The sequence below is a fragment of the Solenopsis invicta genome, chromosome 8 (genome assembly GCF_016802725.1).
Source record: "Solenopsis invicta isolate M01_SB chromosome 8, UNIL_Sinv_3.0, whole genome shotgun sequence".
In the NCBI taxonomy this organism is placed as follows: Eukaryota; Metazoa; Arthropoda; class Insecta; order Hymenoptera; family Formicidae; genus Solenopsis; species Solenopsis invicta.
This window is the reverse complement of record NC_052671.1, coordinates 14,907,172-14,930,515: the sequence shown is the minus strand read 5'-3', so window position 1 is coordinate 14,930,515 and position 23,344 is coordinate 14,907,172. Positions and strand designations below refer to the sequence as shown.

The following is a 23,344-nucleotide window of genomic DNA, read 5'->3' as shown; positions in this document are numbered from 1 at the left end:
TGCGAATTTTGCAATATTCGTATAAAGACTTTTTTCATAAAACATCATATTTATAATAAACGGAGGATTTATAAGATTTCTAAAATAAAATGTTTTTTTTATTTGCATTTAACACGAGATTAAATGTTCCGAAGAAACATAATGGATCTAAGAAAGCGTCCCCGATTCTCAGAGGTCGGCGTACAATTTCAGTCACTGGTTTAATGGAACAAGGTGTACTTTGACTTGCTTCTGAAAGGACACGCCATGAGAGGGTATTCGCTGTCAAACGATCGGCTCGCCGCGGAATGTGCCCGGCTCACCCTTCAGAAATCACGACGCTCGGCCGATAGACGAATTGATACGGAATTTCGGCGGTCTCGCGCTTAATCGACCGATCCATTCCTCTCTCATCTCTTCCGTCTAGCAGCAACCCTCGGCTACTGTTTCTCAGCATTCGCGTCCCACCACCTTGTCCGCAAGAGGTTTATCGCCGACACTTTGTAAACGCCGTGATTTCAAACCGCGACGTGAACCGCAGGGCCGGCTTAGATGAACCGTATTAACGCACCGATAATTAATCCTTCGTTGACGGGAGTGGAATTCGACCGTTGGCACGCCGACGAGAGATTATTTTGCACATTGCTTTCGGCCGTTCGGTATACATTATTCAGCGGACGATCCGCGCGTAATGGATGATTACGCGAGCGGAGGCAATTAATCGGGGATTAAATTTGGATTCCAGTGTGCGACGAAAGATTCAAGATCAAGAGCCACCTATTAATAATCTCGCTTTGCACGTGTACGTTTTGGAAATCAAACCTGAGAGACTTATTCTACTTTTGAATATTGAAATCGCTTTTGCTCTCTTTTATCGGTAATTGTTAGCAAAAGATGATAACGAAGAGAGCTGAAGAAATTTCTCCAATGGTGATAAGTATGCTTAATATGTGAAATTAATTTAAATCGATGTTTACAATCTGGAATTTTTCCCTGCGGCTCCACCGTGAGGTATTGCGCATACTTAATGACTTCCGCGGTTGCAAGAGTTATTTCATTTTAATACTGGCGCTCCCGCATGATTCTCATTTGTTTCTGTCATGCTAAGTAGTGTATCTTTATGCCTCAAAGTTATACAATCATTATTTCTCAACGCCAGAAATCTTTATCTACATATTTTCGATTAAGAGTCTTGAATAATTTTAGAATAATCGCGCCTCGTTGTGCTGAAAAGAATTTCATTATTGCATATTAGAGACGATAAAAAAAAAAAATGAAAGAAAATATGAAAAGCAGAAAAGGAAACGAAAAATAGCAGTTGTTTTGGCACTGGCGTCTAATGACTCACTGCGTACCTCTGCGATTTCTTGCTACAGGCTGTTTCTGGCTATGCAGACATCGTCGCTTCTATAACGGGGCTTGAAACCGTTCTCATTAACCCGCGAGCGAATGCCGCGCTACGTCTATTCTGTTCTATCTGCATTTTGCACCCGGGAGCCTTCGGTGGATGCCTACTTTGATTTGTCTTGGAATATTGCGCCGTATTCCATTGCGTCGCCGTGTGAACGTCTTTCTTTCTATCCTCTATCCCGCTTTTTCGTATAGTCTTTATAGAGCGCCGCTTGTTTCCTACATATGACATTGGAACAATCAACAATACGATTAGAACTTTAACATTTATATACTGCTGTAGTTATAAGGGTGTTTCAGACTTTACATGACATTCGTTAATGGTAAACTCCTGAGATCATTTCGAGACGAAAATTCTAGTATCCAAATGTCGAGGCAACAATAATTTTTCAATGAAAAAGGTTTAAAGTTAGCAAATCACATGTATATTAATTACTTTTTGAGTATTTAACTTGAGGCTCGATATTTATTGTGATTGGTCAGCTGGTGTATGATTTTTAAATTATATTGCAAACATAGTCTTCTTTGCTGTATCTTTTTTCTTTTAAATTTAAAAGACAATTTTTTGTAACACACGTAAATGATATAAATGATATGCTATACTTGTATACTGGTACTCAGTATTTGTATAATTTATATTTGTTTATACTTTCAATTCTACTTAATTTATTATACTTTTTGAAACTATATGTAATAAAATTTTGAAAAATAAAATTAATTAAGTGGGCCTCTTATACAGCTAAAGTATTTTATTTAAAAAAATATCTATACAGAATATACAGGGTGTAAATGAATAAATGTCCAATATTCCAGCGACGTATTTCTATTTATTCCAAAGACCAAACTTTAAAAAAAAGATTTATATACAAATGAGTTTAGAAACGCTTAATTTTTAAGATAGAAAAAATTTATTGTAAAATAGTAGAATATCTCGAAAGCAATTAGGCAAACAAGGTTAGAGGTAGAAGGATAAATAATAATGAAATGAAATAAAATATTTTCAAAAAAATTGTTTTCTTTAAATTATATTCCATGGAAGATTTTATTTTTTATTACAATTATGTAATTTTGCAACGTAGTATAATTTATCTTGTTATCTTGTATGTAAAAGTACTAAAGTAAAGCTATAAAAAAATAGGTAGTCTACCAGATATTCTACACTTTATTCTGACATATTTCAACATAAAATCAACTTCCTATTTCTCAAATATTACTATGCATTACAATATAGAACCTTTTGTACCTTAAAAAATGAAGTTTCTAGACCAATCTTTATAAAAATTTTTTTTTAGCATATTCTGGTTGCAAGACGCTAAAAGTTATCAAAATTTAAAAACTATAGATTTCTTAAGTTTATTTTTTTTTTTTTGTTTTAATCAATAATACAAAATTTTGATCGCAAATGACTGAATTTTAGAAACAAAAAAAAACAAAAAATTTATAATAGTTTCTGTAGTGAAAAAGATTCTATTTTGCTATAATACCTTAATAGTACATTCTTTTAAATTATTTAATTATAATTATTTAATCAAATATTTCTTTTACATTTAATCTATACTTTTTCAAATAAACTAATTTCTATGATTTTTTAAATCTACTTTAGTCTCACTTGAAACAATGCGATTACACGTTTTTCATAAAAGTACGGTAAATTTGTTGTAAACAAAATTTGATGTAACATTTGATTACTGTGAATCGACTTCGCATTTTTTTATAAGTTTTTAAACATATGGGAGAACAATCTATCAACTTTTTGTTAAATTCCTAATATTTTAAAAACAGATGCTGAATATCCTTGAATGCTTAAAAACGTACGTTCCTAGAATACTTGACATTTATTTACATCCTAATACACATAAAATTCAACTCCCATATTAAATGCAACATTATGCGAATGACATACGTACAGATCAATGTAATAACTAATGTGTTACATCACATGTGGTTCTTCCTTAATATATGCAAGCCCGAATAAACGTAGAAACTCATTGTTTTCCTCGTAGTAGTAACTAACAGCAGGTGAATTATTATGACCCCAACAACGCTGCGACGTTACAACGCCGATCATTTTACGAAACGACTGTGGGCGCCACGACGCGCATTCTCCTCTTGCTCTCTCATTACTGCTAAATTTATTGTAATTAATTTTCCTATCTACATCACGCACCTTTGGATGGACACAGACGGTAAAGTACTATACTTTCACGCATATACATCTAAACGCGCTCTCTGCATCGGGCTGAAACAATTCTGAAACGTTTTCTCACGTACGCTTGCATGAATAACAAAATTGCATAACTTACGTGCTATAGTGCATTGATTCATTGAATTTATATTAAGGAATTATTTCCCATACAGTGCAGAAACATTGCAGAAATATCTCATTGCAATACTGCAATATTGCGAATTGATTGCGCAATGTAGTTGCAATATTGATGCAATGTCATAGCAAGATGAAAATGTCCGCCTTTAACAAGATTGCGTTGCATTGTCGGAGCCATGTTACAGTGCAATGTGTTTACAACAAAATGAATAACGATGTTTCTTACTGTTAAATATTAATTTGAAGTACATTTTGTGGAATAAATGAAAACAAATGTAATTAATATATATCTTATTATAATAATTGTATTTTATGCAGGTAAATATATTTTGCACTTTATTTTTCTTTGCATTTTGATTTCGTTACTTAACCGCTATTTTCCTTAAATCTTTAAAATTAAGTTACCTTAACAATTTTCTTAATTTGTTAAAATTACGCAAGTTGTAACCTTTGAAAAACTAAAAGTATAGAGAAGAGGGGGGGGGGCAGTTATATAAAAATTTCCACTTACAGTACCGGCCAAAATTACATATGTTCTCTTTCGATTTCTTTTTTTAAACATACCTTGTTTTAAAAGGCATGAATCTTTATTTAATCATAATATATTTCGATGATAAGTATAACTTGCGTAAATAATAACTTTTTATCAAATAATGAAAACAGCAACTTGTGAAAAGTTATTTTTATTAAAAATTTCCAAAATATGTAAAATTTTAATCATAATTAATTTTGAGTCACAACAAGTATAAATAATGTGGAATATTAAATCTAACTGCTTAAATTAGGTTATAATGATAAAAACAATGATTGCGATACGAAAAAATAAAGAAAATACAAAAGTGCGTCTATGAAAAAATTAATTAAAATTTCCAAGGTCAAACTATAATTTGTCAAATCTCATTACACTTTATTTGCAAAGTGTACCTTTCATCAAGTGTTTACTATAAAATTTTGAGGGCATTTGATACTCTTCGATAAAAGTTATGCTCCAAAAATCAAAAGGTGATATAATTTTGGCCGATACTATATAACAAATCAATTTATTTCTCAAAAGTCAATGTTTGTTGCGTCCATAATAAAGTGTGAATAATAGAATAATTTTCAATATTTGCAACATTGCTGCAAGATTTTTCCAATCTTACTACTACCTTGCACCATAATATCTATATATATTACAATATGTACCTATAATATTACAATTTTTCCGCAATGTAACTGCAAGATTTTATGCCGCATAGATCGTTCATCAAATCATGGCGAAGGATGGAAATTGTTCGCATTCTCTTTTACTTAAAAGTCCTTCTTTCGGAAATCTATTTTCTTGAGAGTTCTTGTTCGCGTATCACGAATGGGAGCAGTATCGTGTAGACATGTGCGCGAACTGTAATCTGTAATTAGCGATCCCGATTAGAGTTATTTACGAGCGGAGCGCACTCACACTGTGTCAGCCATTGTATTTTAATGCCACGTCGCCATCTTCACCTTTAAAGCAAGAAAAATACCGATTCCCCCGCGGCGTACGAAAAAGGAAGTCGGACCGTAACGCTCGGCGTGTAACTTACGAATTAACGAAACGGCTCGACCTCAGCATCAGAGATTCATCCTTTACTTCAACGACAACGTGTGCGCGCGCGCGCGCGCCCACGCTTACGCACGTACGCGGATTCGTGTTGCTTATCGTTGATCCGGGAAACGGTATGTAGTCACTCTTAAGAGAACGTTGTTCCACATCGCGGTGTCGAAACACATTCCACTTACTTCCTTGCCAAATTTCACTCGCGATATAGTTCAGACGTGCGTACGCTATTATACGAGCGTGTGCGCGTGTTGCGCACGAATGTGCTCTCAACTCGCCAATCCGAGGATAGTGAACCTTTCGAGGAGTGATGGCAGCGACGATAAATATGTAACAAAGGAGGCACACCAGGAGGAGGATGTTTTACTTCAACAAATACGCATGTATATTCATGGGAGCGTATAAATCTATCAGATAAGAAACGATGAAAATCGCGGTTATTATTGTGAAATAAATAAATCTGCAATCGGCCTCTGAGATTTTCGACGGCGCGGCGCCGCATTGCTCGCAACGCTTCGCTCGTCTATTTATAAATATAAGCGGCGCTAAATACATTCGCCTGATATTGAAATAGTGCCTATCAATTGCGTATCCGTTTGCACGTTAAAACGATTTTAATTAAACTCGGCCTCGCGCGCTACAGCCGCCATCACGCGAAATAGTTCGGTCACAAATACGTGTAACGTATACGAAACGCAGGCACATGCAACTTTTTAAAACAGTTTTTAAACGAACGTCTCGCACGAGATATTACGAATGTTTAACGAGATCGTAATTATCGAGGCAGATAGCAACATTAAACATACATAAGCACGTACGCTTCGGCGTGGATGGTGGGTTTTATTATTTTTTTCAATCGTCTCTCTCTCTCTCTCTCTCTCTTTCATCGCGCGCGCACGCACACGTACGGACCTGACTGTTGTAATCTGGAAATTGTCTGTATAAATTAAATCCGCCGACGAACATCTATCAAGAGCGTAAACACGGAAAGGAAACGCGTTTTATTCGAACGCCAAGGTGCATCGCCTCCGGGGTTTTTCCAGGCGACACACACGAACGCTTTTCCCGTGCACGTTACCGGCCGCTAACGTCGACATAAGAAATGTATCGGGCCGTAATCAGTACGGTTAACCAGCCGCTAACTACGCACTCGAGCAACAATTAAATGCATTAAGGCTCTGGGTGCAGCGTGTACGCACTAATGTGCGCTCGTGCATTGAAATTTCTCAGGACGATCCCTTCGATGCATCAGGGGAACCTTAACCCGTTTCTGTATAAACCATTTTCCATCTTTCTATCCTCAATTTTCATATTTTAAATTTCTTTTAATTTATGATTCATACTTTAATTTCCTTTTAATTCTCTTTTTAATTTATGATACTTACGAATAAATAATTAATTTGTTATATCTGAAAAAGCTTTGCTACACTCAATCTTGAAAAATTTTATAATTTATTCTTTGTTACATTTTTTGACATCTAATCTTAATCCAGCATCACAGCGTGTATACTCCCTAATTTATTAATTGTTCTTATTTATATAAAGATTTGGACAAAAATAATAATCTGAATGAGAAATAAGCAACAAACTTAAATGAATATAACGCGTTTAATTCTTTCTTGCCTAAATTTTTATAAATATTTATCATCTAATTCACGTATCACTTTTTATTAAAGGTTTTCAGAGTAATTACGAATCTGTAGTCAAAGTTTAAAAATTCAAAACAACAGATCTAATATAGCAAATCAAAATATAAACTTTTTTAAATTTTGTTAACTACATTAAATTTGAAATTTCGATTTTAAATTCATGATTAGCGACACAAGAAACCTTAGGAAAATGAGTTGTATTCAAATCCAATAAAATTTAGCATTTTAATCCGTCATTTAAAATTTTAGAATTTTTACAAATTCCAAATTTGCTAATAAATTGTGTTGTATTTACGTGTAAATTAATACGATAAGTTTCTCAGATTATTGATAACGAATTTTTAAGAATATATTATTTATAATATTAATTTACATTTAAATACAACAAAAATTAGCATTTTGGTTTACCACATTAAGAGTCTACAATTTTTTTTCATATAGCCCTTACATTGACTTTCAGAATAAAACTAGAAAAAACTTGCTATCTTATTTTTTGTAGAAGATATACATATATGCATTTTTCATTTTTATTTCATTTCATATTATTTGACAAAGTATACAAATCAAAGAATACAACTTACAAGTGTGTTGATTATTTTGTGAAGAATCCTATCCTTCATCTTCAAAATGAGCCCAGAGAGAAGTCGCTATCTTTATTTTTGTAAAAGATATGCATTTTTGAAGGATTGTGACATAATACTGCATCAAGCACGAAAGGGTTAAAGTAGATAGCTTTTCAAAACAATTTAGAACAATGCTACTTTTTTCTCGAATGACTGCTTCTGCAGTTCGTTGTACATTGAACGCTTCTCTCTAATCCCGGTGTAGTAGCACCCATCGTTGTTTACCCATAAAACATGCACGCACACGCAGACCCTCTTAACGTTCCATCGTGTATCGACTCGGCTCATCTTCAACGCGCCTCGGCGACGTGTAATTATTCAATGAAGGTCTTCTACGTGTACGCACCCGATTGATGTCGCTGATTATAACAGCAATTACCATTAGCATACTTAAGGATATCAAGTGCAACGGCAGGCAGGGTATGTTACGGGATATCCTCGAGCATCGCTTCTTAGAAGACATACGGTGTTCATGTAGCTTTAAAGTATTGACGAACTTTTCATGTACAGATAAAGTTTAAAAGAAAAAAATACGTGATATCTTAATCTGTTTGTATAATATTTTATGATAACAAGCGAGCGAATAAATAATATTCTCTCTTGCATGAAAAAAAAAACTTATCTCACATACATTTTCTTGACTCGTAATTTCTTAATTCAAAGAAATAATTACTTGTGACAACGATTTTTTTTTAAATAAAGTTAATATTTTATTGGAACAAAAAAATTATTGTTACCAATAATTACGTACGTTTCTTTGAATTAATGAATTATACTTTAAGAAAATGTATTTTCTTGTGACAAAAAATTACTTTCCCGTGTGTATGTCGTGTCTATAATTTGTATCGCGTCAAACTTATCGCGATGCAATTAGGTTTTAAGATTGCAACTTTATTATACATTATCTTTGTAATATAATCTCGACCTATTACTTTATTAGGCAACATGATGAACTGATTAATCCAAGTTAATTACAAATACCTACCGCATTAATCTGAAATTACATTAATTTTTACAATATAATATGGCATAAGATAACAAGAACATTGTAAGATAAAAATTTGATGGATTAGCAGGCAATGTGTTTATCAGTAATTGTTAATTCACGAATTGAAAAAAAATTCATCATCTCCTTTTCACGTAACTGAATAAATTTTATATATAATGCGTACGGACGATATTACGAACGGTAAAAAAAAAAAAATTAGGGAGTTGGCATGCAGATATTATTACGCGTGTGTGTGTATTCAACAAACGTCATGGCTATTTTCATTTCCGTTCTCGTATTTACCCGCAAGCGCAATCGTCTTTTCGCGCTTACGGACGCGCCGATACGTAAACAGGAGTGTCCCCGTTGGAACTTTATAATTAATATGCGCACGGCCGGACGGCTTTTGAATAATTCCACGGTAGCGTCTCGACTTGCCGCGATGAACTTTATCGACATTAATTAAAAACGTGGCGGCGCACTCGCCGCGTAGTTTGCGTCCCCGCGCTTATCGCCGCGACCGGGCGTTCGGGGCAAACATTGTGAAAAAGCGAAAGACCATTGCATATCCGTTATCAATCTCTCTCTCCTCCCATCTCGCTCCCTCCCTTTCAACCCCTATCGCCCGTCCTTTCGTTAGTGTCCTACCTCTCGCCACCCTTTCGCCATCGCCCCTTTCACGCCTCGAACCCTTTCGCAACCGCGAGAGCCTTCCTTACGAAAGCCAGATGAATATTCATGCTCCTGTGCCACTGTCATGGTTGCCATTGGACATCAGTGGCAATCAACTGACACGAGCGAATGGCCGAAGCCATAAAGCCGTGTCGGATGTATCTGGGAAAAAAAAAATGCGGGCGTGTAACGGAACGGCGAGGGAGAGCAGCTGGCGGCTCGAAATCGGCAGCGGGCGCTATCCATGAATTATTTGGCCACTCCATTAATAACGAACGATGGGAATATAGATGACCATCGACGCCCGCGGCGGTGTCGACAGGACGGGAAAAAAAAAACGAGCGCCGCGCGGTTTTCAACTTGTACGCTACGAAACGCATAATTGCATCAAATATTATGATTGGTTTTCCACTAGCGGTCGGTTATTCGATTGATACTTTGCATATGTAAAACTCGACGAATTTCACACGGTACTTCTCTAACAGCACAAGAGATACAGTACGAATATTCGTATAATATTTGTAACATCGTGCGAATATTCATACAATATCGTAATATCATACTAGTACATATATTTGTACGAAATCACGTGCTTCTAGGGAATTTGATTTCATTAGATGAGAATCAGAAAGAAAGAAAACAGTAGAACCGCGTACAGCACATCGCTCATCCGACTGACTCCGTGTTCCGCCATGCGTGAAAACCGCAGGTGCCGATACGTTTCTTCGAAGAAACGAAAGAGTAAAATCGTCCTTGTACGGGGCACGCACGTTCGGTTACGCGCCGCGCCGCGATGTAGGGGGACGAGGCGAGCGGAGGAAGGTTAACGCAACCGGAAGTGGCATTATACGCGCGAGCAAGGATACTCGTCTAATTGTCGGAGAGAGATAATTCCGCGCGATTTGCATACGTTTCCTCGTCCGTTAGGCCGAGGTGCGTCAGCCGGGCAATTAGCGATTACTGATTAAGTCAAACGGCCGGGCCGGCTCGGTCAAGAGCCCAGCGAGGGGGCGAGGAGGAGGAGGAGGAGGAGGAGGAGGAGGATGAACCGGCGGGAACGTCGGGAGCGTGGGAGGCGCAGGGGAGAGGAGGAGACGCAACGTGGCGGACGGGTGCGAGGGTGCTGATGGTGAGCGATTGATATCTGGTGGGAGGAGTGATGGGTGCCCCGTGTAAGCTCGGCTTTCTGGCTCGTCTACCAGGCCCGATCTATCCGAGGATTCTTATTGTATGCTAATTATCACCGGGTTAATCAGCGCGAGCGCGCGCGTACCCGCGCGCGCCTCCTCGCGCGGGACCGCGCTATCTTCCACCGCCGCGCCGCGCGGATTTCCGGACGTGGGGGTGACGTAAGTGCGCGCCGAAGAACCGAGCCGAATTAATTGGCGGGCGCTGATGCCGAATCAGCGGCCCTCGTTATGCGCGAACTCGCTCGTTCGTCGGATGGACGCTGGTGGTATTCTCTCCCTCGAGAATTTCTATTGTTTCTTTTGACTTAGGAGCTCACGTACACACGCGATGACCGTTCTGGAGCGAAACGTAATCGCTTCATCTGTATTGATAAGCGCCTTTCTAACGTGAAGGTGTTACGTTATTCTTGCAAAATTGTCAGAAACGTTAAGAAAACAAATCTAATCTGTAAATTTGACGATAGCAAGGGGAAAGGGGGACGTTTGGGAAAGATTCGAATAAAGAGAACGCTCTGATTTGCTCTGTAACATTATCACATGCCGTACAGTTATCAGGCATTTTTAAAGACTCGAAGAAAGCGCTTCTTTTTTTAATTTTTCCGCTGATTTTTTCCTTCCAAGGGTAGAAAAATTTATTGGAAAAATTCACGTGTGTTCGTAAAATCTGCCACATTTGCTTCTTTCCGTAAAGAAAATAATTGCATATCTACATTTAACCGAAGTTAAATAAAGTTAATATGTTATATCTCAGACGGCACAAAAATCTAAAGGACGCTGTCTGAAGAATATCTTTATGACATCTTTTGGACTTTTGCACTTGTGCTGTTAGAGATGTTAAGCAATAAAACATTATCATCAAAGAATCATAATAAAATATGGATATAACATAATATAACGTAGTATAATATAGTATATAATATATAATATAATATAAATTATATTATATTACCAGAAACACTTTGTAAAAAAGGATGAGTGATACAACACTTTTCAAAATTTAAAAAATTTAAAGCGGGCTAATATTTGCTGCTGTTACGAAAAACCGTAATTTATTAACTTTAGATTACGATTTTTCGTGACAGCAATAAATATAAGTACGCTATAAAATAGAAAATTAAAAATATATTGGACCTTCCCCAGTATCAAAGTCACCTTATTTTACAATATATTTTTTAACCCTAACAACTTATTTTCAAGTCCGTAGTTCGCCACACTCCAGTGAGACTTTTCGTGTTATCATTTTTATTACAATTAATATTTTTAAACTTATAAAATAAGAATTTAAAATATATAGCAAAAATACCAAGTTTATATGATAATAGCAAGTCAAGAAAATTATTTAGATTTAAACTGAATATATACAATAAAATATAAGGGAAAAGTAAATTATAATACAAAATGAGACACTTCAGGGGTCCACGTAACTTCCTAGATCACATTAATACAATGGAGATTAAAAATTAACTAACATACTGTTTACAGCAATTTCGTAAAAAAGCATTGGTTTTTTTTCTGATTCTTTTTCCAGCAATTTTAAAAACGCGAGCTACTTAAAATATATGCATTTTGCTGTTTTACGCATCTGCAAGTCTGCTTTTTTCTTTTCTCTTTAAGAATTATTTCTTCAAACGTTGCCATAAACGCCCTCTTTACTCGGCGTTACTCGTCGTACCGGTTCCGATGTCATTACACCACGAGTAATCACCTTCTCCTGTCGGTTACGCACTAATAATCGTTGTTGCCGCGAGGGCGGTAGAGTACTTGGCGCGAGTTTCACCGTCTTACTACCTACTACACCTACGGTGAACTCCGGACGTGAGGTGTCGTAAACGCGCGCCGATGAGACTGCGCCTGAATTAATTGGCGGTCTGATGTAGCGGCAGGGGCGCGGGGCGTCGATGAGCGCCCCGCGCCCACGATCGCGCCGGGCAGTTTGCTCGGCTCGCGATAGGAGAAATCCGAGCTTCGCGAATTTTCGCCTTCCTTTTGCGCCTGCCGCGCCGTCGATTTGCATACGCACGCACATCGCGCGCGCGGGCAGGCTATTAAGCGTGAGAATTAGAAAACCGCCGCCGCTGAATATAAAGGGGATTAATTAACTCCGATGTGTTTTTTCGTCAATCTTCTTCCCTGTTGCGCTCGCGCGCGCGCGCGCGCTGGGCCCCGGCCGCCGCATTAACTACCTATCACTGATACGATCTGCCCGTGTAAGAACCGCCGTGGTAATTACGCGCTATTTTCGTTAGGCGCGCAGCAGCGGCACGTATAGTACGACTTAATCACTTTTCTCGCGCAAAGAGCCGCGCGGTCGCTCTCGCAAATTTGTTTAACGCGGGAAACCGCTTTCACGCCAGCTCAATTAATATATCGGCGATTCGATATCCACTCTCGACTTTTGCTGAAAGACCATTTAGCAGGTTTCAGCCTAATTTGCAAATCGGAAGGGTTTATTACGAAGTGAGAGCTCGCAGTTTTTTTTTCCAACGAACGAATGGATAATTCGCTCGAGTTGTGCGCGTTCGATGTCTTTGCGCGAATTTTCGACGACCGATCGGCAGAGTCGCCTGGTGACGCGCGCTGCGGAGAGACGTCGGAGCCACTGGCGGCGCGCATCCCTTGGAGGAGGCAGGAGAAGCGTCCAAGTCCAGCTCCGATCGACCCGGTCTCTCATGTCCGCGGTCATTATCGCCGTAATTATCATGTCGCATCCACGCCCGACGCCTTTCAGCTCCGAGGCACGGGCGAGGTGAGGCGAGACGAGGCGAGGACGAGAGGACGAGAGGGCGAGCGAGCGAGCGAGCGAGCGCGCCGTCCTTTTCATCGCGCGAAAAACCGTGCGCGGCCGTGTGTGTTACCTATCGCCGTGGATACCTCCACGGGCAAAGGGTGGGGTCCGAGAGAGAGAGAGAGAGAAAAGAGAGAGAGAGAGAGAACCCGCGTATCGTTTTATTTGCATTTTAGTATGCCGCTGTAAAAGTTTTAATTACGTCCATCATAAGAGTCGGCACGGTCCGTCCGTTTGTTCGTGTGCGCGCGCCCATGTGTGCTCACGGCCGTCGTCCGCACCCCCCCCCCTTGCCATTCCCCCCTCGTTCCACCCCCGTGCACACCCTCGGGGGTCTCTTTTGCGACGAAAAGCGGGATACGTTAGGCGGACGGTAGGTTAGGTTTTACCCCTTTGTGCGATAAAAGGGGGCCGGGAAAGGTAGCGGCCGGGCGGCGCGGCGCGTTACATTTAAGACTTTTACGTTTAACCGGGGGAAACACACTTTTTCAAAGTTATTTCCCGCCGCTTTGTGCCCGCGTTCTTCTTCGTGTCCTCCCGCGTCCCTCGAAGCGTCGCGTCGGACGTACCGCCAGCACGGTGATGCTGATACTAATACTGACAATTATTACAATTGAATAGAGGAGGTGATATTCCGACTACCCATTTACATTTTAAGCAACAACTATGTTAACAATTATTATTTTTTACTAAAATTATACATAAACCACTACATTTATCAAAGTGTTATTTAAACAAAGTTATGAAAAATGTTTGTATTGAATATTATTTATAAAAATATAGCATAATAATAAGTCGAAAATAAACGGATGATAATATGTGCCATCTCAAAAATACATTGAAAAATTTGTTTTGTTTAAAAGAAACACACAATATTTTGTTACAAAATTTCCAAACGACATGTGTAAAAGACATTTGAAAAACGTCTTAATTTTGAAAAGACGTCCTAAAGATGTCTTAAAGATTAAAAAATCTTAATTTAAGACACCTTTTAGTCATGTTTAAGACGTCATAATGTTGTCTGGGTTACATGTTTTTAATTTTAAATATACTTTTATCGGGATATGAAAGGATTACAGAGATACCTGTTGGCATCGGTAATATTAAATTGATTTTTAATTTTATTTTGTGATATTTCAGTTTAAATTCAATTTAAAAGTTTGGTATAACCGTTTAGGCTTATCAATTATTTGTGTTTTTACGTAGCAGTCGACGTATTATTATTTATATGTTTTTAATTTTCAATAGATAAAACGTTCCTTTCAATAAAAAATATTAGAGTCATTTTATCCATGTTTAATATTAAATAATTAAGATAATTCAAATGTTTCTGAACGCAATCCTGTACAATGACAATTGATTTGTAGAAGAACTACTTCTATGTGAAAATCTTAATGATAGCCATGTTACCAACGCGCTTAGATGACCGTATGAACAAAATGCTATGCTACTGTTTAACTTTGCATAACCCAAAATTGCATACAACCAAATAAAAAGTTAAATAACTAATGTGTTCATATATTCGTGTATTAATATGCTCAAGCTTAAAAAGAATGATGTGTAATTAAATGTAAAAATGTTGAAAATCTTAAAAAAGTTTTGAAATGTTCAAAAGTAGAAATACTTTGTAACAAATGTATAGTACAGTTATTATGTATTGGCATATTTTACAATGAACGATTTGAAAATGAGATTTAACATATGATAATGGTAAACATTATTTGTTTAAGTAAAAATTTTGTTGTTTAATTAGAAAAACCTCTATTATCTGACGGAAATAATTATTAGTCGTACCTATTGATTCGAACATTAGTTTGTTTGGATCATTCCAAATAAATTTGTTCGTATACATTAAAATTTATTAAGTTCAAAGAAATCGTTTTCTCTATGTACGTAATCTTGCACAACGGCAGATTACTAAACAAATAATCCCATAAGTAATTACTAAAATTTATCACCTTATAACTGAGATAATACGAATAGCTACAATACTTATGCGGCTCATAACACCACCTTCTCGCCAATTAATTAGATGTGGTCTTTAATTTTTAAGAAAAATAATCGAATTGTATCAAATCAATACAATTACATCATTCTCAAAAAATTTATTATCACATTCAATCCTTTAATTAAGTATTAGACAATTATATGATAATCACGAATGTGTTTTTCAATACCAAGCGCACCGTTGTTTTTAGTGCGAACGTCGAGACTGGCAAGTGTTTCGATTAAATTTTCCAGAGACATCCGTTACCGCGCCGAGTCTAAAACCAAACAGCAGGAACGTTAATGGTTTTCCGCTGTCGTTATATGCGGTCGATCTTCGAGCGCGGAGCGACTGCCGTATTTTTCCATAATTAGCAGCCAGGAATTAACAATGGTCGGTCGTGCCCGGCCGCTCTGGGATCGCTCGTGCAGACACTGAGACTTGTTCTAGAAAGATAAATAAATTATCACTTAAAAGAACTAACGAGTCGTTAGTTGCTCGGTTTCTTACTCTTCATGAATATGAATTGGCAGTGAGTATAACGCTTTGACAGCCAAGTTTCGACATCTCTTCCTTAATTATTGCCTTATAGCGCAATTATAACATTTTTAGTTTAATTACTTTTATTTGAAGCTTTAGACGTTTTTATTTTGCGCAAAGCTAAGAAACAACTAATTAAGTATTAAGATATCGAATAAATCTCAGATCAACGAACTAATTACGTAACATTACATACGTGTCAGCATCAAATACAGTTGAAGAGTTTGCCACAATAACCAAACAGATTCAGAAAGTTTGATTTTTAGCTAATAAAAAAACTTTTTATTTTTAAATTGTTCCTTGTATAATATGATAAGTTATTTCCAGACATATAAATAGGTATAATAAGAAAGTTTTAAGCTTAATTAATATTTTAATACCTATTTAAAGAAAAAAAATCTAGACTTGTTTGTTTTTTGTGGAAATTTTGTATTCGATACATATTTCTATTTATATTTATATTTCCCATTCTTTCTTTTTTTTTATTCTGGTTAAAACAGAATTGTTCACGATGTGACTCTACTCGCAGAGAACGATTTGGCGCTATAATCCAGATTTAAGAACAATGGACTTTGGTTTTCGTGTGAAACCCTTCAATCAACTGCTTGTTAAGATAATTGGAGAATTGACTAACGTAGACTTTTGTAACTTTCTAAAGTGTCGCGAGACGATAATTTTGGATGAAAAAAAGTCACGAAAACGTGATAATAACACAATGCCGTTTTCTTCTAATTTTTTTCTAATTAGATCCGATTTTGCTCAATGACTATTTCCTCGTAATCGTCTCTCCCTTTAATGTCATCGACCGAATTCGACTCCTGAGCGGATAAGTAACACGAACGGTTGCATTTTATGGAAAAGTGGGTTTCCGGCGATCTGAAACCGCTATCGGAACGATCATTGAGCAACCTTCTTCGCACCGGGACCCATTGAAAACTCCACGCAGTTCCCACGTGCTGAAATATAACTCGCAATAAACCAAAGTGATAGTAGGTTAAGTCCTACGATGCTATCTGCCGGATAATTGCCCCGCGGACTCCGGCGATGTCTATGTACAGGAATCTGAAGCAATCCGTCGTCTGTCGTCTGGTGAGAATAAAGAACGGCGATTCACTCCTTTTCGCTTCGTTTGTTTCACTAGAGAGGAAAGAACATCAACTCTATAGTATTCAAAAGAATCAGTCGTTTTCACAGGTGGCATTCTAGATAACAAAAAAAAACTTGCCTTTCAATCGACTCCGTAATATTTATATCGATCTTGTGTAATCCGCTCCATTTTATACATAAAATCCAATGGCACAAAAATAAAGAAATTCTATTAATTAAAGAAAGGTCTGTTCGGTCGCAGTTGGATCTTTGTGGTAATATTTCTTACGTGATTTTACATTATACATTTTCAAGTTCATTAAACTGCAAGAGCTGAAAAATTTCCGGTCTTGAAACATAAGAAAAGTTATGTCACGATATTAAGTTAAAAATCAATTTAATAATAATGATGTTAACAGGCATCAGTAAAGAATTTTTGTTGCAAAGAAAATAAATAAGCTCAGCTAGAGATTCTCTCAATTTTCCGAAGAAGGTGTCTGAGAGAGTTAAAAACAATTCTATTTGTTTTTTAATATAAAAGATTTCGCAGATTCTATTTTTCTATAAGCATAAATGTCATATCTGTATTGAAGGCCTCTTCTAATGTATTTTATCGCGCTTGGCCAACCCTCTTTAAGGACCGAAAACGCATTTCTACAAGTATCTCGAGAGATATGTGCCTGATCGCCGGAAAGGGCGCGAGGGTAAACGCACATGGGAAGAGAGAGGAAAAGGATTCCCATCGGTTCCGATAACGTATTGCCAGACGGCCTCGTATAATCAACAGATTAGCCGAGGAATAGATCAGAGGCGATGGGCAAAGGAGACTCGGTTAGCTAAAAGCCTCGACGTTGGCCATTAACGGAGGGGCTGATTCCGTTCTTGTCGGCGTGTATGTGGCGCGTAAGAGACGCGCGGAGGTGGGAAAATGCGATTATAAGTCACGAGGTGTGTCCGTCTGTCACCCGGGCTCTACTTAGGAAGCACGGAATTGATTGGATATGGGAAACCACGGCAACGGTCGAAGATGAAAGACAAAAGGCCTGCACTCCGGCTAACAAAGGAAATGTGCTTCCCCGAATGCCGTGGAGCACACGTCTGAAGCGAGCCACCCTTACAAACGTCCGTCCAGGTTCATGCCAAATCAATTTAATATTTCGAAGATTTCATCACGATATCTAGAAAATATTACGCAGATGTCGATGATCTAGTCGTCATTCAACTTATATTAAAGTCGAGTCAACATACGTCGACTTAATATCATTAATTAGTCGATACTTTTACGACATTTTTTATATACTTAAAAAAATTGGATGAAATTAGATAAAGATCTATATAATCCTATCGTGTTTTTGGTTCATAATTATCAGATCTGTTATCACTTTTTATTTAACATATAATTTAGTAATCATCTTCAATTAATGTTTATCTGACTGTGTATTGTCGAAATTGATGTTATCTTATCATGTCTTTAGTATTTATGTATCATGTATTATGTAATACTTTAATTTCAGAGGTTTTATTTTTTATGTACTAATTAGTTTTATACTTATAACACACACACATACACATACAGCAAAAATTGTAATTTTCAGATTGGATTAGATTAACCCGACAAGTTGTATAGAAAAACACACACATTCAGATCAGTATTTAATTAAATATTCTTAAGAAACGATAAAAATGTTAAAAATAACTAACTTCTCTATCGCAGCTTAACTGTAAATCAATTTAAACGATAACCTCATTATAAAATTAGATGAAACGTCAATAAGGTTCAAATCTGTTTCTATCAGTTTCTAAAGAATTATTTTAAACAGCAATATCAAGTCAATATATACATCCATAAATATCAAGATCGACATTTTATCGACGCTGATCAATTTTGACACATTTCAAAGAGTCTAGTCGTTATCAAGTTAAATAGTCCGACAAATAATCGATATTAATTTAATCAACAATTGTAAACTTCACGGATAATGCAAAATAGCTGATCGTTACTCTTAATCTAATTATGACTCTTACTCATAAACGCGTACGAACTGAGGTAACAATTTTTTTCTTAAATTACATCGTTCTCGAATTCTCTTCCTGCGAGTATATTATAAATTCCAACCGACGGGCGGGAGAGATTCCGGCGAGAGATCTTTACGCGACGCCGCGTCATTCCGCGCTTCAAACGCGAATTTATGAAATCGCGGCATGCGACGGGTACGGGGCGGGCGCGATCGAGTAGTCGCGGCGGTACGTCCGAGAATCGCGAAATAAACCGCTTCGCTCGCGCGCGCGAGCGAGCGCGCGAAGCGGGAACGGGAACGGAACCGTCGCGTCGTTCGAACCGCCGGATACGTGGCGGCTACGATCTGAGAGGATTTGCACGACACGCTGGAGAGCGGGCCGCTTCTCTCCACGTCGTTTCTCGCACGCAATCGAGACAAACGTACTTAAATGCACACACGAGCGCGCGCGCGATTTAGCCGCGCGTGTACGCGCGCGTACGTGTGCACACGCATACTGGCGCTCGCGGAAATGGAAGACTCCGTGGTGCGTAGGTATCCGGGAGGGATCTCTCATCGAGAGATTAGCATTTCCGCTTTTCTCTCAACAATTCCTCGTTCCCGTACGGATTATCCGTTAATCCGCGCGGGCCAACGGCGGGAGGTGGAGTAATTCGGTAGAACGAATCTTCCTCCAGGTGCCTGTATCAAGTATTATTTCAGTATCGTTCCGCGCCCGAGACCCTTTCTCGCGCGAGACACGTACATATGTATATGTGTATGTATATCGCATTCAGGGCGCGAGGTGGGCGGATCTGAAACGAGAATGATTATTCCGGCGGATCAAACTGAATCGCGAGAGGAGAGGTCAGAGGTCGAGGAGTTTTACGTCATGCGGGAACGAGATGTAGGAGCGAAATTGAATGTCATTTGACGGACTCTTGTCGATCCGTAATCGCCCACGAATCGAATGACGCGACGTGTTCACGCTGAAAATAACTTGTTCATGACGCAAGTGCGTGCCCGTCCTTCGACTTTAAATAAAGTAATACTTTGTTCGATCAGCTACGTTAATTGTAATTGGATGCGTTGAGTGCGCGGATTAAAGTTTCTTCTTATTCGGGTAACTTTGAAGCAGTTCGTGTCCACGAATCTTTACGATTTTCAAGCTTACCCGGCCTGACGTTTTCGATAGGGGCTCGGGGGCGTATAACCTCAAAGTAACACGTACCTCGCTTCTCTCTTTGAAAGACACGTTGCTGCGGCCGCTCCCTCTTCTTCCCCATCGTCGGAGCCTCCCACCCAAATCAAAGCCACGGTAGTAATAAGCACCCGCGGTGCCGTGCAAGCCGGCCGGGAGGGTGGTGACGGTGCGGACCGGATGAGGTGGGCCGCTGGCAAGGAAGAGACTTCCCGAGTGGTCATACGTGCTGGACCGGAGACCGAGTAGTCGGATAGAGGAGTGTGATGCATTATTGAGTGGACCGCGACGGGGGCGGGAGGCGGGAGGACAGGGGGCGACGTATATAATCGCGCACACATCCTCATCCGTCTGCTAATGGACTCCGTCCACCCGTTTTGAGCCCCGTACCTTCGCCCACTCGCCCGCCCCTCCCGCCTTCTCTCCCCCTCCCCCTTGCCCCTCGACACCCGGGCGTTAGCGGACATCGTGATATTTTCGCTGCCTCAAGATTCATCCGGGGGTGTACGTACCGGCATTACAGATATACGTAGGTGCTGGCACGTACGCCGCCCGCCCGCCCGCCCGCACACATCGCTGCGCGCGCGAGAAAATGTGCGGCCAGTAGCGTAACGAAATTCTGCTTTCCTAGGGTAGCGTTGAATCTTTCTAAAAATCTCCCTCGTTCGCCCATTGAAATGATGTCATTTTCACATACGAGTTCGGTGATTTCGCATCGATCATTTCTGCCAAACGTAAGGAGAACATTCGATAATTACGAATTAGCCCAGCGTGGTCCAACGAATTTCTTTTTCTGCTGCTTTCCTAATCCAACCGGATCACTGGTATTTGATAACGTTTTTGAAAGGATTTTGAGTTCTAAACGAGTTCTGAACCCTAACAGTACATGATATCGAACGAATATTATGATATTTTACAAATATACGTATCACGATATTGTATGAATGTTCGTACGATATCTAGAATATTCATACGATATCTTGTGCTGTTAGGGAAAAGGTTCTGGCATAAGATTCCCACATTTCAAAATACGATTGCACGAACGTTTGACTCGAAACATTTTTCACTTTCTTTTGTACGTGTTATTTGAATGTAAGACAGAATCAAATTCTCGATTGGACCATGGAGGGTTAGAATTGCGTTATATTCACAGAAGTGAGACTTCTCTAAACCGTAGAGTAGCACACGCCTGAATACCGAGCAACGTAAAGTAATCTCTTTTGTTACTTAAACTTAAAACGACGCGGAAGAAAGTACAGAAAATAACCAGGAAGGAGACATTGTCATTTTGTACATAAAGATTAGCATAAACCGTTGCGAAAGGCTCCCTGGCAAAAACGTAATCTAATCTCGCGATCTAATCTTCCTTGTTCGTATTGAATTTACGTTTTCACATTTCATACTTTATCGGTTAATTTATATTAAACCTTGCTGACTTGTAGTATAACAATACATCAATGCATCAGCAAACTGTTACATCGTACGATCGTGATCGCGCGCGGTTATCCGTGTGGAACGGAATCGCGATGAGCGAAGCATTTTCTCATGGAAAAGAAAAGGATACACGCCGCAGTCATTTACGTTATGAGAGTATCCGCGGCCGGCATTATTTACCATTATAGTTGTGACGGATAAACCGGTCGCATTTCCGCGCTGGCTAATTATCTCACGGCGGAAACGAAAGGGGCTCTTGCGCCCCGACGCAACCCTTACTTCTACGCCACTATCCCCACATATACCCGCGTGCGTCTCATACGTACGTACTTTCACGGACACCAGAGACGCGTTATTATTGGATTACATTTTTAATCCGCCCTCTCTCTGCCGCCAGCACCGCCGCGACCCACCCTCCCTCTAACAGTCCGCCATCCTCGCCGACCCCCCTATGCCCGACGTCGTCGTAGGTACGTACGACCCCGCGGCGCATCCTCTACTTTCGTATTCCGAATGGAATTACTATGCAGGAGATTTCATTTGTTATATATGCGCGCTACAAACGAGCGCATTTTCGCTTAGGTTAATCGAATTATGGAGAGACTGCGAGTAATATATGCATTTTAAATCCGTGCCACCTTTCGTGTACGCTACGCTCTGCCATGGATGTTATATATCAATGGATCTATTCTTCGTACTAATTATAGTTGTCCTCAAAGAACTTTCACAACGTCATATTATACAGGCCGTCCAGATAACAACGTATACGCTACACGTACGAGTAATGCATAAGATAGCAGAGGCATAATTTACGTACAAATAGCAAGATAAATTATATAATTGTATAAATAAACGCCCAGCTGTGCAATTGCAATATTAAAATTTACTTTTACGTCCCAGGGGAGGGATACGCTTTCCCCAATATTAAAACGCCGTGTGCCTTTTTTCGTGCATTTCGCTATCCATCCGACAATAAATTTTTAATCGACTGTAAATGTTTTGTTCGCCGCGTAAAAGCGGCGCATAACGACGCAGCAGTAATCACATTAGGTGTCGGCCGCGCGTTAGCCACCTTCGAATGTTCCGAGCCATGCGTGATACTCGCAATATAACAACGCGTATTTTTATTGGCTCATTAACAAAGCCGCAAATGGTATCGTTAATGAAACGACTATCGCTACGACTATCGTTCCTCGCACTCGTGGCGCTTAACGGCATCCCGCTTCAACCGTGATACGAAGATCCTGGACACCGTATACCATTATACACGCGGCCTGAGCTCGCGTTTATTCTTAGCCTTTTTGATCGAAGCGATAGATTCACCTTATCTTCTAACTGTTTTTACTGAACCGTTTTATTGGAACAGTTTGATTGTTTCAACTGCGAATGCAATGGCCCCTTCGTACATGCGATACAGATCACGCGCAGTCAGTAAAATTTAAAAACCGTTATATAAAATCGTTACGAAAGATTAAGTGTTATAGTCAGTAGCATAAGAGCGTGTTAGCTGCTTCTCTTGGAAAAGTTAAATTTTTGAAACGGTAGAATATCCGCTTCAGAAATATTGATATGTAATGTTGCGGCACAATATTGCATTAACGGTGATGCAACATTGCTGAAACATTGTAGCAATAATTTGCAACGTTTTTGCTATGCTGTGCTGTGTGAGCACACCTTTTGCTTATCTTGATCTTTATAGCATACACATTTTCGATCGGAAAAGCATCAAGAGACTATGAGAACCAATCCATCGTAATAATTGTCCAGATCGTAGCCATTTTCGTGCAATTTCATGCAATAACTAAAGCGAACTGAAACCCAAGCTTTAAAACACTTTAGCCCAGCATTGTCAACGTTAACGTCCAAAAGTTTTACTCATGCGACATCTATTAACAGAATTATGA

The 23,344-nt window shown here is 39.0% G+C and overlaps 1 protein-coding gene across 1 annotated transcript; it reads right to left on the bottom strand.

Moving 5' to 3' along the window:
* Positions 1 to 15,285: 15,285 nt before the first annotated feature.
* Positions 15,286 to 20,411, bottom strand: LOC113003950. The gene is made up of 2 exons (XM_026135525.2): positions 20,037 to 20,411; positions 15,286 to 15,628 (listed from the first exon to the last, which is right to left on the bottom strand). Exons 1-2 carry the CDS (start codon positions 20,351 to 20,353, stop codon positions 15,553 to 15,555), a joined length of 393 nt encoding a protein of 130 aa, XP_025991310.2. The 5' UTR covers positions 20,354 to 20,411; the 3' UTR covers positions 15,286 to 15,552.
* Positions 20,412 to 23,344: the final 2,933 nt, after the last annotated feature.

Coding starts and splice junctions, on each gene's coding strand:
- LOC113003950 (XM_026135525.2), bottom strand. CDS start 20,353: ATGAGGATGTGTGCGCGATTATATACGTCGCCCCCTGTCCTCCCGCCT. Junction 15,629..20,036: donor CTTTCAAAGAGAGAAGCGAG/GTACGTGTTACT, acceptor TTATCTTTCTAG/AACAAGTCTCAGTGTCTGCA.